Source organism: Leptonotus elevatus, chromosome 14, assembly GCF_054856555.1.
Source record: "Leptonotus elevatus isolate MCC_2025b chromosome 14, RoL_Lele_1.0, whole genome shotgun sequence".
Lineage (NCBI taxonomy): Eukaryota > Metazoa > Chordata > Actinopteri > Syngnathiformes > Syngnathidae > Leptonotus > Leptonotus elevatus.
Window position 1 is genome coordinate 12,453,269 of NC_141252.1, and position 16,830 is coordinate 12,470,098.

Here is a 16,830-nt window from a genome sequence, read left to right on the forward strand (position 1 = left end):
TATCAGTCTTTTTTTTAATTAAATTATTGGTGGAATTATATGATTGGGTTTTATTACATTTTTGATCAAGTTTGAGTGCAAATCGTATGACATTTTCAGGAAATTATTGCATTGGGTGCTATAAGGCTCACAAGGTTAATAAGAAGTGATCGCACACACGAGTGTATACAGTAGAATAGGGCAAATATACAAATAAAAGAAAAGAAAATAAATAATAAGAAAAAATAAATTACATAAATGAACAATGGGTGTGTCTTAAAGGAGCAGTACAAAGAGGACTTGAGAGCCAGAGGTGGGACGGGGCACTACATGGACTGGCTCAGCATTGAGGATCCGCAGGAAACTACAACCACATTCAGTGCACGTCACACGCCTCCTAACTACACGCTCAGTAGCCCCCCGTCACCGCCTCCTAACAGTCAGCCTCCGACTCCTTGGTCAAAATGTACCTTTGTGTGGACGAACGGGGGGAGGAAAAGAGTCATAAGAGACCAGGTTTCGTCATGGGTGGCAACGCCGCTCTTCGTCTGACCATTAAAGCGATTCTCAAGGTCACCAGTGGCCCACAAAGCCTTGTCCCTGAGATTGCAAGAGGAATCTAATAATGACGCAGTGATCAACTTGACACATTGTTAGGAGCAAGTAATTACAGACCCTTGACACGTAAATGCTCCGTGGGTCCAAAAGTTGGCCTGTGTTTATCAATGGGGAACCCCCCCCCCCCCCCCCACACACAAATCTTCGACAGTGTCTTCAAAACATCGTGACTAACTATACAGTCTTTAGTGAATGGTGGTGCGGAATAAAACTGCCTCACATCTGGATCTGAGCACCAAAGACAATACAAGAGGGTATTAATCCCCTGAGAGTTGCCTGAGAGGATTTTGCTTCACCCGCGGACCGTTTGGTGCGGAAAAACGACGAGCCATTTTCTTTCCAGCCCAGATCCCAGATACTGATTGAAAAACGGGATGTTGTGTGATCACCGACTGAGTGAAAAACCTTCATATACAGTAAGACCGGGCTTGGTTCGGTGAGTGGAAGTCTTAAAGGGTGCGCTAGTGCAAAAACAGTGGATCCACAGCTCCACTTCAAGGGCATGAAGGTCTGCAAATAACACGGACAGAACAAAGCAGAAAGACGGGATGCGAGAGGATTTGGTGCTCTCGCTGAATGCGCAATTGGCTTGACGCGAGTTGTCATTTTGCGCACTTAGCACAAATTGCAACTCACGTTTTTGTGTCTGTCGTCGGACAGCGTTACAGCAGATGGGTTGATACACGGTGTGGACAAAAGTATTGGGACAGATACGTGACACCGAAAGGGAAACTTAGAGGAAGACGCGAGTCTCACTTGTGCAGCTCTAAAACGTCTCGCTTTTCGAGGGAAGACTTTCTACAACATTTTGGAGTGTGTCTGGGAGGTCAGAGGTTGCTGTTTAAATTCATTCCGGGAAAAGAAAAGGCCCTCCCTAAACTGTTCGGATGAATTTGGAAGCATAGTGTTATGGAGAATGAAAATTTAGAGAAGTCTGGAAAGAAAACTCCATTAATTAAAGATATATTTCATGTGGCAATACATTTATTCATACAGCGTCTCAGAATCTTGATTGACTCGTAGATGGCGTAGACTTTTTGCCTGCTGGAACCATGCCTAAGTATTGGCGCAGGTCGTATACATTTGACAACAGTGCGCACTGAACACTTTGAATCACTGCAGAAACTGTTATTATCATCATCCTCTTTATTACCTGCCCGTGGAGGTTTGCTTTCAGTTCCTTATAAATTAACTTTGTGTAAGCAGTTTCTGCTGTTTAACTGTGCCGAGCTGCGTGCATCTGCGAAAATACCAAAAACTTGGTCTAACCTGCCTTCGCGTCGATTAAGACTGCGCCTCGTGCCAGACCTGCGCTGTATACGAAAATGGAGCCCAAAATTCGAATTCCTTCCAATCTGAATAGTTCCTTTTTACAGAAGTTTGGTTGATGAGTGAGCAACATTAAAGTTGCGCAAACTCATGGGATAGCGACATGTAGCATGAGCGCTGTTGAACTAAATGTTTGTCTTGGTGAGGAGACGTCAATGTACAGAAACAGTCTGTCAATGTTTTTACAGCAAATGACTGAGTAAGAGCGGGAAATGACAAGCTAAAAACATGTCAAAGAAGATAACCATTAACTGAGGTGCAAAACGCTTTTTTTTTTCTGAGAAATTGCCTCTTTGGAAATTATAAATCAACTTGAGTGGTTACCTGGAAAAACTTCACAAAGGTTTAAAAGCCACATTTCCTTTTGTTTTCTAACCATCGTGTAAAATTCTTTCAATACTCTTTATGGCAGAAAACATTGAATAAGGCATTCCCAGGATCTGTAGAGGTCATCAAAAATTGTGAAGTGCAAAAAAATGGAACTAATGATCTGTACAAAACTACTACACCCCAATTATCGCAAAATATGAACAATGTCCTGTTGAGGAATCTCTGGGCATCATGGCATCTTCTTGGAAAGAAAAACCCTTGTATAAAAGTTGCGTGTCTCCGTCCCGCGGTGACCTTTTTCAAACCCTTCCTGTGCCACCACTCGCCGCCCAACAGACCCGTGTTCGATTTGACAGTGCCATCGGGAGTCCGCTTCCTCGTGGAGATGATTGCAACGGACGAGAGGGGAAAGAGCGCCTCACCTCCGTCTCGCTCCGCCTCGTCCGGCCAAGAAGAAGCCCCTGTCCAAGAGCAGGCCGAGGACGGCCGTGGCCAGGCGCCACCACAGCAGCCCCCGGATCCTTTGGTTTCGATGATACTGCAACAACAAACAGAGAGCAACGTTGGCGGGGCGTCGGGCAATCAAAAAGCAGGGGCAATAAACATTGATTTGTGTTTGCTGAATGAACACAGCGAAAAGGTTACAGCGGCTAAAACGAAACCACATGCTGAAATGATGATGATATTTTCACGGCGGTCTCTTCTTTACCAAACTGCAAATCGTCCCTGAGACGGCCTTCTTCAGCAGACATTCCCAGTCCTACTGTAAATGCGTCCACACTTTTGTAACCTTTCTGGCAAAAAAAAAGCAGCAGCGATGCGGGAGGAGGAGACGCTCGGGTTTTGTGAGCCAGTTGGACTGTGCGCCATTAGCGGGATAATACTATCTCAGCCATTGAGTAGCCGAGATAAGATAATTGCGCCAAATGGGATTAGGGAGTTCTTGATGAGAGTCAGGGAGCCTCTGGGAAAGACGTCTCAGCACGCGAGAGGTACAGTAGCAGACCGGCGGCTCATCTCTGGACGAAAGGCAGACGCCGCCGCGCCTGATAATGCGAAGGCCGTTTAAGACTCAAAGGGTTGTAAACAAGAGTTCAAGTGGTGGGATTCTTAGTGCGCTTTCACTGTCTCATTCAAATTTAAGCAGAAATCGTGTCTTTGCTAACAAACGGTGGTAAAATTCAAGAAATATTTGCCTCTAAAGTTGGACGAGTTCATGAACTGATTCACTCGCAGCCATTTTCACTGAAGCAACCCCCTCCGCTCCTGGCTGTTTTACTGGATTTAGACTGATTTTGCACGGTCTACAGAACATTGTCTTCTCTTGCTATAAAAACATGGAACCTACCAAAAGAAAGATTCGAGTCTCTTCTTTCATCAGGTAAAAATGTATATTTGTATCTGTTTCCATTTGCTGCAATTAGCATTGGAATATAGCTAAGTTTCATCATTATTCACAAACCTGTTGAAAACACTGGGAAAAATAGCTTGTTGCAACATGGTCCTGGCTGATCTCTTATACTCTGCTGCCACCTGCTGGCCATTTACTGTAATAACAACAATTGCTTTACGCGACCTCTTCATGTCAGAAGCTGCTTCTATGCCTTCTGTATTCTCTAGCATTAAAAAAAAAACATAAAAACGTATAAATACGTTTTGGGGAGTGAATAACAAAGTATTAAAAACATATTTATACGTTTTTGGGTTTGAATGAGTTAAGATGATAATGAAAAGCGATTCAAATAGTAGATGGATGGATATTCAACCCTGAGGCAGCCATTTTGCCTTGTACAATACTGTCACTTGCTGTCAACTGAAAATGACATCACAGTCGCTCAGGTAACAATAAATTAGAACTCAATTTGCGAATGTCACATGACCTAACTCAGAAAACAGGTGAACCGTGATTGGTTGTTACCTGAGCCCTGAGAAACTGTAATGTCATTTGCAGTCGACAGCAAGTGACAAAATGGCCGCCCCCTGAGATGGATAAAGTTCATATTCCACAAATGTAATATTAATCAGAATGCCATTTTAGACTACTGGGGGCGCATATAACATTAATGTTTTAAAATGATTATGGTTGACTTATTATTTTCTGTTTTAATACAAAGTTACTTTTACGCTTATATGACCATTTTGAATGCTCAAATATCACTTAAAAATTGCCTGTACGGTTAATAAAGGGTTGAACGTCCCCAAGAAAATGCTCTTTCCTTTTGGGCAAAATATTTTGGAATCCACGCAGACACATGGTCACAGGTGGTCTCCAAGTTATTGAGATGTTCTTGCAGTTCTTTTAAAATGATGAATTCATTAATCAATTTGCATGTGCGAGTCCTTCCGCTATCTCTGCTCTGAAATTAAAGGGAAGAGCAGGGAGTTGCTTCAACCCACAACGGCGCAAACACCCTCATCTATCTGCGCAAAAAAAAAAAAAGGTGTTCTACTTCTATTGTGGTGAAGATCTATATGTTGTGCCGTAGACGCTCTTCACTGCCACCTAGTCGGGGAGAATATCGACCAAAACCGGGGCACAGTACGCTGAGTTTAGAGAATGGATTCCACACGTCTCATTTCCATGTGGACTCTTTAATCAGGCTGAGCCATTATATATTTTACCAAGGTGATTGCCATTGCAATGGCGGAGAGGCCATTACACCGCTTACTGATTATGGTTGCAACTATTTCAATAATTGATTAAAATGTCAATTATTTGTACGAGTCATTAATGAATCCGATTTTTTTTTAACATGTTTTGCAATTTCGATTGTTTTATTCAAAATCAGGACTTTGTTTCAAATTGACAGTGTGGAAAACATGCCAACTTAAATTGATTATGATTCTGTGGCTGGTTTGGTCGGTAACATGTCAGAAAATAGTTGAAAATGCTGACCGTTGCTTTCCAAAGTAAAAACAGATGTTTGCAAATGTCTTACTTTGATTCAACACAAAGATAATCAGTCTACTTTCATGGAGGATTACAGAAATCTGAGAAGTATTTACTGTTGGGAGGCTTACACTTTTTGAAAGGATTTGGACATTTTAAGTTAAACAAATGATTAATCAATTATCAAAAGAGCTGTTGATTAATTTGATAATGGATTAGTTGTTGATTAATCTATTAGTTGTGCACCTTGTCACCAGATTGATACACGGCAAAATCACTACTTGTTTCCTTGAGAACAGTTTTCCACAAAAGTGCCATCAAGCCAAGAGGTAGCACTAAGGACGGACATCTCCATTTTTTTATATACTGCAGTTGTGTGGTGAACATGTCCAGTGTTAAGGTTAACTGACTTCCAACCAGGGTTTTTACATTTGTTCCAAACTATTACTCACATGTTGTTCAATTAAAAAAATAAAAAGAAGAGAATTTTGGGAGTGTTGTGAGTTCTGCCCTGTGTGTCTGGCCATGTGTGGGGGTACTTTCAAGAATCTTGCCGTTGATGAGGTCACTCTGACACATCAGTGCTAACATGTCTGTGCTTGGTAAACTTTGGTTTTGCTTTTATGACAGCGTGCAAAAAAAGGCAGCAGTTATTAAGTCGAGGGAACAAAATGAAGAAATCTGTAATATAAACACATGCTAGCGCAACAGACAAAAAAAAACAAAAAAAACAATTGGGCGCTAAATCCTGCTTACGTCAGATTCAAAACAACTTGTACATGACTCAGAATGTTAACTTTTAATGATTCACTTGTTGCATCAATCGGCTTAAAAAGTCCACCTGTAAAAGCAAGATTAAAGCAGAATACTGTAAACAGTGGTTCTTAACCTGGGTTCGATCGAACCCCAGGGATTTGGTGAGTCAGTCTCAGAAGTTCGAGCATGTCGAGAAAAAAAACAAAGTGGTCGGACGAATATGTGCAATAGGAATTCACATGTATAAACGGAACGTATGGTGTTCCACAGGGTTCAATTCTGGGGCCTCTGCTATTTTGATTGTATCTGCTGCCCCTGGCTTCCGTCTTAAGAAAACAGCGGTGGTTCTTTTAAAGTGCTCTATAAATATAGAGTTGAGTGATGGGAGTCATCATAATAACTGCGTGATTTTCGAGTCCAGCACAAATAGCTATCGAACAAAACGAAAGGAACACGTCCATCTTAAAGGTATGTGTCTTTAGATGACTGATATGGATGAGTCCAACCTTTCACACTACTACGTACAAGTGTGTTTACTACAAACCAGACGAGAAGAAATTCATCCTGACTTTTGCACTTTACTCAATCAAGCTGAAAGAGTGACACTGAGACAGAAAGAAGCGAGGAGGCCTGTCAAAACTTCCAAATAACTCATGCCACCAACTGTCAAAACTGCTCTAAATTTAGCCGGCAACAGCGCACCAGAGTTTAGCCAGATGCTCGGTGTCGTCACTCCAACGGCGCACTGATGTGCTTTATCAGTGTCCCGTGTGGGTTGTCGATCAGGCCAGCTGCTCACTAGCTCGCCCTTATCTCTGCAGCAAAGCAGGCCCGCCTCCGAGCAAGAACAAACTCTCATCAGGGAGGAGACGTGGAGTCAAAGAAAAATAAACTTCATGACGTCGGATGCTAACTATCAACAAAAAAGCAGCACAAGTAGATATCCAAGTCACATTGGTGTGTTTTTATTTCTTCCCTTCTGCAAAGTGCTGAAACAGCAGAGATAAAGTCTCACCCCCCCCCCACCACACACACACACACACACACACACACACATGCGCACAAGGCAATATTCAAACCAGCTTTCAACACCTCCTATCAAAAGCAACAGGAGTCATTGGTGTGTTTAAAAAAAAAAAAAACACGGGATGAAACCCGACTCTGCTCCTTGCCCTGTGCAAGCTGGAGCCGTCTTCCTGCCATTGTGACTGTCATTATCGCTATGTCTCAAATGGCCGAGCGGCTAATGTTGGCAATCCTCTGGGGACTCGAGTGTCCCCTCTAGCCTTCACTGACAGAAGAGCAATTTATCTGTCAGCATCCTCCGGCACTCCTTGGCTACCTAATCCCTACTTTTGCCAAGGGGGCCGCCAACTCCCACGGAGGACCCTCACAGCCACAAGGCTCCCCGATCCATCAAACAGATGGCAGTCCAAGCACTTGGACGGCTCAGGGACAAGTGTCTGTACTGAATAACTGCAATCACCCACTGACAGGAATGAAAATGGATGAACACTAACACTATTATTGAGTGAGGCGAGTTTTCCCCCCCCTCTTTCACGGGCAGATAGTGAGAAGTGAGAAATGGCAAAAAGCTGATAAACAACTTGTGTTCGTGTACGAGCACGTGCAGGCTCAATGAAACTAATTGCACAACTGCAGCACAGAGTTGGAAAACCAATTACCGAGGCTGCAAAACCACACACACATTCACACATACAAACTGCAGGTATGCGATTCTCTGATTAATCACATTAATTCACTCGTTCTGCTCACCATACAGCAACATTCCCATTTACAAGGCCAAGTGATGTCGCTATAGAATCTTTTAAAAATCAATTATCCTATTGATTATTCCATCATAATATTCCAGAATGAAGTTGACTTAAGTAACATGACCTGAGTGGATATAAGTTCTCATAATTTATTATCTTCTATACACGTGCATTATTAAACACCAACAAAATTAGCTTATGCTAAAAGGTTAGCAATCACGATTAGCATTAGCACGCTAGCGATTACCACTTCAGGCAAACAAATACTAACGACCTATTTCTTTGCATGTGTTCACACACAACTGATATATACATTACACATGTAATAGTGTCTTAAAAGCCACTTACAAACAATGCTTCAACTTTATTCCAAGAGTAAACAAGGGTAGAGCTAGCTGTTAGCTACGTGAGGTCAACTTCCTGTTCCTGTCTTCTTCTGGCAACGTTTAATGCATGACTGCCCTCCACTGGTTATGAGATGAACACCTAAAACTGAGTGGCAGGTTATGTTTTGGAACTGTAGTACCCATTGTGAACAGAAAAAGGTGTTAATCTGCTCATTAGAAGACGCTTGAGTCATAAATGGTCAAATTAAAAGGCTATTGTAAAGATATTTCAGGGCAAATTCCTCCGTAAAGCAGCTTTAAAACTTTCACACGTCTTAGTTTTAATTTTGAACAAAACACAAAAGAGTTCCCAGGGTCAGCGACATCTCTTATAAATTAACTGATTTTATTATTATTATTTATTTATTTAGTCTGGAGAGTGCATGTTAATGAACAAAACATGAGACTCATGCATATAAACGCACCATATTGTAACCTACATTGAAATAAGTAGTTCCCTAAGGTTAATGTAGATTTTTTTTTAAATACTAACGTGGAGCGCCGTATGTATGAAAATAATTTAAAACAGATATTGTCGAATAATTTGGTGTGCCCAAGTTCGAAAAAACTACGGTGCCGTATTGACACAGTCCCATCTTTTAAAATACAACAAAACACACAAAAAAAGCCTTCTGAGGTCTCATGAGATTTGCTGACAAGAAGCTTTAGTGTGACTTTTTCGGTATATTTTTCCCCAAACCGTTGGTCCCATGTCAAATTTGACAAGCTTTGGAGCGTTTGAATTATAAGGTAGCACTGTACTTGGTAATTTGAGGTTAATTTCTCCACCTCACAACCTCAGTGACTGTAATACAACCTCCCCCACCCCTTCACCCCAGCCCGCATGTGTGCAGACGTCTTATTATGGTTTCTCAGCTGACCACTCCTCGCCCAGTAAAGGGGCTGATTGGAGACTCCCTGGAACCGCAGCTGCTCCCCTCGGACTCACGCGCTGGGTTTCAGGTTACATGTTTACGCACTCCCGCCGCTTCTGCTTTTTTGTGCGTTCAAACATACCATTAACCAGTTGTGCAACAGAACGCTCGCGCTTTGCAAAAGAAACCCGTGCACAGTTTTACAACCCAGCGCGTAAAAATACATAAAAGTGATGTTGCTCGGCGCGCTCGGTGACTGTGCGGACAATGTCACCCTGACCACACAGTACATTGTGCTTGCTGAGGCCAAGCATCTTCTATGCGACTTGCCACAGAGAAAACAAGAGAGGGGAGAGTAATAAACAGGAAGAGGAGGCAGGGGAGGGCTTGGTGAGGTGGGGGAAGGGCTGCCCTGGTTCAGCTTGTCTTTGGCTTGGGAAGGAGGGGGAGCATACGAACACACACACACACATGCACATGCAGCGTCTCCAAAACAAATATGGGGCTAACACAATAAAGGAGAACAAACTTTTGACCCAACATACTCTTTCTTTACAGCAAGTGTTGGAAGGTTACTTTTGAAAAATAAACTGTGCCCCGAATTGGGACAAACTTACAAAGATATTTGCTGATGGTAGCATTACTAACTATTTGCAATGACATAACTAACTTTGAGTTCATAGTTGTTGTTTGGGTAAGATTAGGGATGTTTGATACTACTTTTTTTTCCAGATTGATACCACTTTAAGTACTCAACTCCTAAGTAGTCACCAATAATTATAACAAGTACTACTACTATTATTTTTTATACATAACCCCCCCCCCCCCCCACACACCCTTAAAAAACATATTTAAAAAACACTGACAGTTTTAAAGAAAGACCTATCAGAATATAGCATTTTTCCTTAAAAAATAAATAATAATCTACTTCCTCATTGTAAAACGGCCACAAGGCCATTGCGAATACCGACACGTTGAAATAAGGCTGGGTATCAGCCTGACGTCTTGTATTGGTATTCGCCCATCTCTAGGTAAGCTAATGACCCAATAAATAACATCAGATAAATTACATGACATCAGACTACACTTAACATATCATCTCTTAATGTTGTGAAGCTCTAAATACCTAATAATATCTCAAGATTTCAATTGAGCTTGAGCATTATAATATTTCTATGGGCTCAGCTCTTGTATTTCTTCTTACTCAAATGTGCAGGAGTAAGGGACGGGTAAATACCAATACATGGCAAGAAATGAGAAATTACAAGAATAGAAAATTGCCATTGGTTTCATGCAATTTTAAGGATAAATGCTTTAAAAAAGCTTTTTCTTTCAAATTGGCTGTCATTGATCTAATTGGGCGACTTTATTTATCAAACAGTACTAGTGGTATCAGCAGTATATACAGAGTATACCCCCTTCTTTCTCAGTCAGCATTGAGTATACCCACTTCAAACAGTTCTTAACAAGTGATGATAATTGTATTATTGTGAGCAAGTTTTAATTAAATTAAATAATTAAATAATCACATTTTTAATTCTTGCTAGTTTCTAAAATAGGATTTTTTTCTGGACTACTTAAAAAAAAATTGGAAATTCAAAGTATACCCTCTTCTCCAGGGGTCACTACACCACTGGGTATCGGTACTTGGAATCGATAACTACTCAGGAATTGAGTACTCACACTGGTATCGGTCAGAAAGAAGTGATTTACATACTACATTAAGCATATGTATTTTGCCAACTGAGCTTTTGATGACTCAAAATAGAGTGATGTATAATTATTTTTTTTTAATCCATTCAATCCAATCAAAAGTCGCTGCTTGAGCCAGTCTTATTTGTGTTTGTGTTGTTGATTCCTCCTCACCAGCTGTAAGTGTTCCCGATGAAACTGGTCTCCAATCAGCTGGAGTTTCTGACCGATGCAGGCCTCTATGCTGCGTGCCACAGGCTGCGGCTGCGGCTGCTGCTGCTGCTGGCGTTGCCGCTCCATTCCGTCTTCGCTTTCTTGCAGTCTGTCTTCCTGATCCCCGACAAGTTCAAAGTGGGCCGGGAAGTGCAATCGAAAACCTGCGTTACCTGTTGAAGAGTCGAGGTTTGGTCTTAGAATGTGTTAACGTGACACCTGATGGGCTTTTCTTTGTGTGTGTGTGTGTGTGTGTGTGATGATGATAAAGCAGGCAGAAAGTCAGTCTGCTCGGCTTCAAACTGAACTTTCACAGCTGCTGTATTTTCTCCTGAGCCAATCACAGCGAGTCATTTTACGGTGTTAAAAGTCACGCTCACCTAATGCGGTGTAAAGTCGGTATCTATCATCACTATGGAGCAACCCAGCAATGATTACATATACAGTATATGGTGCCATTGAAACTTCGCTGCCACTGATAATCAGTTACAGCCTACTCACACAGGTAGTCAGTCGCCCCTGTCATGTCCGCTCAGTCACAATGACAGCCGGGCGCCTTTTGAATAGCAAAGCAGCTGGGTACACTCCACGCGCGCCATAAAAGCTCGCCGTGATCACGACTCTCAGGCGCCACAGGTCACATCAGCGCAACAACTGTGTCACGCACGAGAAAACGCTCTCCGCGCAGTTCCTCGTTGGTGATTAGTAGTGATAGACTGATTATCGGCAGGCCTGATTATCGGTGACGATATTCTGCATTTTGACAAATATCAGCATTTTTTTATTAATTTGATGGACGATAATAGGTCAATTTAAAACGGCGTTAACGTCAGGGAATCTATTATTTAAATTAATAATTATTATTTTATATTTATATATGATTATAATATATCATTTAACTTTTTATTTTCTGTTTATTTGTATTTTTTATTAAAGACAAGATAAATTAATATTTTATATTTAAAATATTTAGTAATTTTTGAAAACGTTATTTACTATAGAAAACAATAGGTAGCTATTTACTTGTTTAAAGTTTTTATTTAATTTTTAAGGCACGTTAATTACCCTGGGAGAGAGCTCCCTAAACAATTTTTTAGAATTTGAAAACAAGGATGGTATTATCTAAGATTTTTTTTTTATTCAATATTTTACTTAATATTGAAAAAAAATTCAGATAAGTTTGATTTTTTTTTTACGCCAATATTTTTCCCTTTTAGTGAAAGTGAATATCAGCTCGAAATATTGGTGATCGGCCTCCTTGACGACTAATAATCGTTATCGGCCCTAAAAAAAACAAAAAACAATAAAGCGGCCTATCGCTAGTGATTAGCTCCAACTCACCGTAGAAGAGTGGTCTTGGCTCCTCTGCGACTCCACAGGGCAGCATGCCGTTGTTCGATGCCAGGACGGGGCCAGGTGTCTGTGTAGCCCGCTCCTCACACTTTATCTCCTTGAATGTGGTGCGCCAGCAGTGGGGGTCTGGCTCAAACACATCATCCTCCTCATCCTCCATGCGGGGACACTACACGATGTGCACACTACAAGGTTAAATGGGGGAAAGAGAGCGAAATATGAGGAGCCCACAATGAGGACACACAGCAATTTACTGATTGTATCAGACGTCTTCCTAATACACTCATAAGCATACTAGACAACCTGTCTGGTTTATAATGTGTGTTCTCCAATCAATAAAACCACAATGGACAAGCTGGGTAAGAGATGAGTCTTCCCTCTGTGAAGATGATAGTTGTGTTCCTTTCACTGTTTAAACCACACAGCTCGCTGTGGTTAAAGATTGGCTTCTGGGGTAAAAGGTAATAACGGAAGGTAATAAAGGCAGTTATCAGTGTACATTTAACACAACACACAGAAACAATGATACAAAATCTTGCAACTCTGCCGCCAAAAGGCAAAAGGTGCTATTCTCCAGTGACATTATGATTTATTGCACTCAACCCAGAGTCAAAGAGTTATCAAAATACGGGTGACATGCAAGTTGCATCACCGAGCTAATCCCCCAGTCAACATGGAGTTGTAATACAGGGTTAGACTACTACCACACCACCAAATTAGGGCTCACAGAAAAAGAGTAATGACAGTCTTGGTGGAAAATGTTCAATCCCTCTCCCTACTCTGGTCTCTCAGCTTGCCAACTCTCCGACATTAAGTTTTCATTTCTTCACCCCACACAAGCAGCCTGAACATGTTAAACCTTTTTGATATACTCTACAGTATATACTGTCTGTGCCTTCACAATCAACACTCCAGGCTTTGTTAAACAAACATATTACAAGGACCATAGAAGACTCGGATGAGCCAGAAAAAAAAACCTTCCAGATAACCTGAGTTGCTCTTTGCAATGAGCAGTATTTGTGTCATGGCTCCCCCTGCTGTAAGACAATGCAGCCAAGGGAAGGCCATGGGGGTTGTGCACTTTATTTATACTCTCCGAGAGCCTCACATCAAGATACCATCATTGTCAAATGAAAATACAATCATTAAGTTGACATATATATATTAAGTTATGGCATTATAACTCGACTCGTTTGAGAACTAAACATTCCCATGACATTAGAAATAATCATATACACATAAATATGTTTAATAAAAACATCCTTAACACAATAATAATGACCCAAAAAAATTTAAGTGCACATTTCAAGCGATGACACTGTTAAAAAAAAAAAAAAAAAAAAAAGAGGCTCGTTAATGTTTTGTTGTATCGTTGTAGGCGTTTGGCAGTTAGATTGCTTGTTTGTTTTTAATAATAATGCAATTATAATAAATGTGAGTAAAGCACGCTATGTTTATATATACTTGTAGTTAGTACACGTTGTTGTTTACACAGAAAAGTCAGTAAAGCGCATTGTAATCTTAGTTTCGGTTTCGACACGGTGTTAAGACTAAATTGGGTTAAATAGGATAAAAGTATTTTGATGCTAATTTACGTAAAACCCGGCTCGCCGGTCTGTTAAAAAAACAAACAAACAAAAAGGCCGCCTTGAGTGTATTAATCGGAACTTACCCGTTACACAGGCTTCCTTGTTAATACTCAGAGAGAGAAAAATAAACCGTAAACCGACGTTAATATCCTGCCAGGTCAACCAAGTTTAGCCCGTACCTCCGCCACGACAAGTTCCATTCTGTGGGGAAAACTGCAACAAGCCGATTTCATTTCGCCGACGTCAGCTGCAAAACTAAACTCCGCCGCCGGGGCGTGGCTCCTCAACCTGGTAAATAGACCCTCTTAAAGACGAACGTATTTATGTCGGTCATCTCCTGTGGCCCCGGGCGGGGATGCAGCACTTCCCTTTAAGAGTGCCTCGCCGTAACCAATCGTCGAGTTTGTTGTGATCCCGCCTCCTCCATCGCGTCTTCAGACACGTGGACGGGAAATTCCCACTCTCACGCGAGCTCTTGCACGCTTCTACTACTGTGCGGTGCTTTTCTCATCTGGTCCCAAACATGCACTTGAGTGTGCTGCTTTAGTTGCCAACGCCTCCATTGTGCCCCAAGCAAAACATGGCGTTTTTGTCTTCTATGTCTGCCAATATTATAGATTATTGATCATTTATTGCTGCAATGCAATGGCGGTAAAACATTAGTAGCATACTGAAATCAAGGACGACTGTAATGGACGAAAAAAAGAGAATCCAGCATGCATTTATGGTAATGGTATAGCAACCAAAAGTCTACTTAATGTAATGTAGAATACAGCACTGACTCATAATGCAGTATTTCTAATCATTTGACCTTTTTGACAGTGTTAATTAACTGAGTATAATAATTTATTTTAATGTACATTGTTCTGTATTCTACTACATTGTGCAGGTGTACCTAAGTGCATTCTGACATTTCACCAACAATCTCACTGTGCCAACTCAAGTATTGTTGTGCAGATCAGGTGCTGCTGATCACCCCTCCCCACGGGACGAGCATTGATCAATAACCCTGTGGCCAGCTGGTCCTCTCACCCTCAGCATTCTCCCACAGACCCTTCCCCCAACTCCTTTGCCCTTCATCTATGTCGTCCCTCCACCAGAGCTGTGTGAGAAGTCATGGGTCCCTGCTTCTGTGTTTCTAGTGTTGGACATACCGTGAGTTTGTTACTTTGATCCTCCTGCCGTCCAGCCAGAATGAGTGGATGCAATGAGGGAAGAGAGGATTGGATTTCATGTCCACTGAGATATTGGAAAGCGGATCACTTCTTGCCTGAGCGATCGCTGTAAACAAGAAAAGATGTGCAAGCATTAGTTGCAGCTTCCCTTTGTTGTGCTCGAGCACAACAAAGGAGCTCCAGCTGACTGTCAAGAAAACGTGAATTTGTCTTTTCAGTAGAGATAATGTATCAGGGTTTCTGGATTGTAACAGACCCAGCGCAGTTAATTTATCCTAAAACATATAAAATGTTTATTCTTTATTATTATTTACTTGTATCTACATTAGTACTATTCGGACATACATTTATCGTGGAAAGCTTTCTACAATGGTCGCGCCAGCTAATATTTCCAACTTAGTTAGGAGGCTAGCAATTAGCCATCTAAACAAAGCAAGCTAGCCAGCTAGCCAAACAAAATGAAAATATCCATTTGTTGGACAAAATTTATATATTTTTCCCAGGCATACCACATGATGTCCACATTTGACCACTACCTACCAGTTGTTAAAAGGGTAAAACCCTTTATTTTAATTTTTATTTATTTTATTTTTTAGCGTAGTTATGAGCCTGCATGTACAAACCTGATACTTTCTTCCATGGGTTCTTGACTGTCTTGTGGATGATACAAACTCCTGTCTTTAAATGTTTTTCAAAATAAAGGCCTAAATTGGTTATTTCACATGATAATTCATAAAATGGGCATCGTCAGACAAACTTATCAATTACAGTAAAGAAAATAACAACAAGATGGGCATTTAAGTAGCACTTGCCTTCTTCTCAGCGTTATACGACAGTTAAGAATGTGAGAGATTTATTTTTGTGATACATTGACCCAAATAAAATAATAAAATCACACAATACGTTGACACTAGTTCACAAATCGTAAGAAAACAAACATGTTTAATTCATCACGCATTTAACTCTTTGTTTTAGCATTTGGCAGTTGCTGCCGAGAGCAGTGGCTGGAAGGCAACACTCACTGCAACTCAATACATCATCCATTAATAATAAACATACAGTAGATGAAGTCCTTGCACCTCTTAACATGATATAAATAGACTCACTTGATGTGTTTTTGACAGCGAGCTTTTTGAAAACACCGAAATCCACTAACACATATGACTTAATAATAAATAGCGGTGACCGTGCCAACACACTTTTTGACTTGAGTTTTTATGGGAGAGCGCCACATCGCATAAACAGGTTCACGTGGACGCCCGAGATCCCTGGGAGAGAGCAAGCAGGCATCAGTTTATGTTACATCAGAGAGTCGTTTCCCAACAGCGACGCTTGCACAAGCGCCCTTGCGCGCACACACATGCATATGCACAAACACACATGGCTGCACAATCACACGCCCTACTTCCCCTGTAACCTCAAAAGCGTATTCTCCCTCATGATATCTCCGTCTCTGCACGGGCACGTGCATCACACACGTGCGCCATCCAAACAAAGCGGCAATCCTGCCTGGAAACTGCAAAGCGAGATAATGGACAAGCTCCGCGGCAACCATGGCAACCGCATCCCGACTGCGGGTCTGTTCGATGAGACATGTGTGGCACACTGACCCAATGGCAGAGATGGCACTGGAGCAGTGACCTGATAACAACAAGGGGGGGGTTCTGACATTCCGCTTGATATTATGAGCAAAACAAAACAACAACGCCGTAATCTATTTCCTTGCGTTTATTTTCCAACATATTCAATAATATTACACGATCAGGATCAGCCAAGTCAGATTAGCAACAAAGGAGGCGAGCACGTCTTAATCTTTGTTTCAATGTTTGCACACACTGACTCGAAGATCCATATACAGTAAGCATAAATG

The 16,830-nt window shown here is 41.4% G+C and overlaps 1 protein-coding gene across 2 annotated transcripts; it reads right to left on the bottom strand.

Annotated features, from left to right (window-relative positions):
* Nucleotides 1-748: 748 nt before the first annotated feature.
* On the bottom strand, nt 749-14,081 carry bmf1 (BCL2 modifying factor 1). Of its 2 annotated transcripts, none has more exons than XM_086095046.1 (4): nt 13,965-14,081; nt 12,185-12,381; nt 10,805-11,016; nt 749-2,794 (listed from the first exon to the last, which is right to left on the bottom strand). In XM_086095046.1, exons 2-4 carry the CDS (start codon nt 12,354-12,356, stop codon nt 2,675-2,677), a joined length of 504 nt encoding a protein of 167 aa, XP_085951172.1. In that variant the 5' UTR covers nt 12,357-12,381; nt 13,965-14,081; the 3' UTR covers nt 749-2,674. The 2 variants fall into 2 exon arrangements, with proteins under 2 accessions (XP_085951172.1, XP_085951171.1); XM_086095045.1 differs by having other exon boundaries at nt 13,869-14,062.
* Nucleotides 14,082-16,830: the final 2,749 nt, after the last annotated feature.

Coding starts and splice junctions, on each gene's coding strand:
- bmf1 (XM_086095046.1), bottom strand. CDS start 12,356: ATGGAGGATGAGGAGGATGATGTGTTTGAGCCAGACCCCCACTGCTGG. Junction 11,017..12,184: donor GCCAAGACCACTCTTCTACG/GTGAGTTGGAGC, acceptor ACTCTTCAACAG/GTAACGCAGGTTTTCGATTG. Junction 2,795..10,804: donor ATCGGGAACACTTACAGCTG/GTGAGGAGGAAT, acceptor TTGTTGTTGCAG/TATCATCGAAACCAAAGGAT.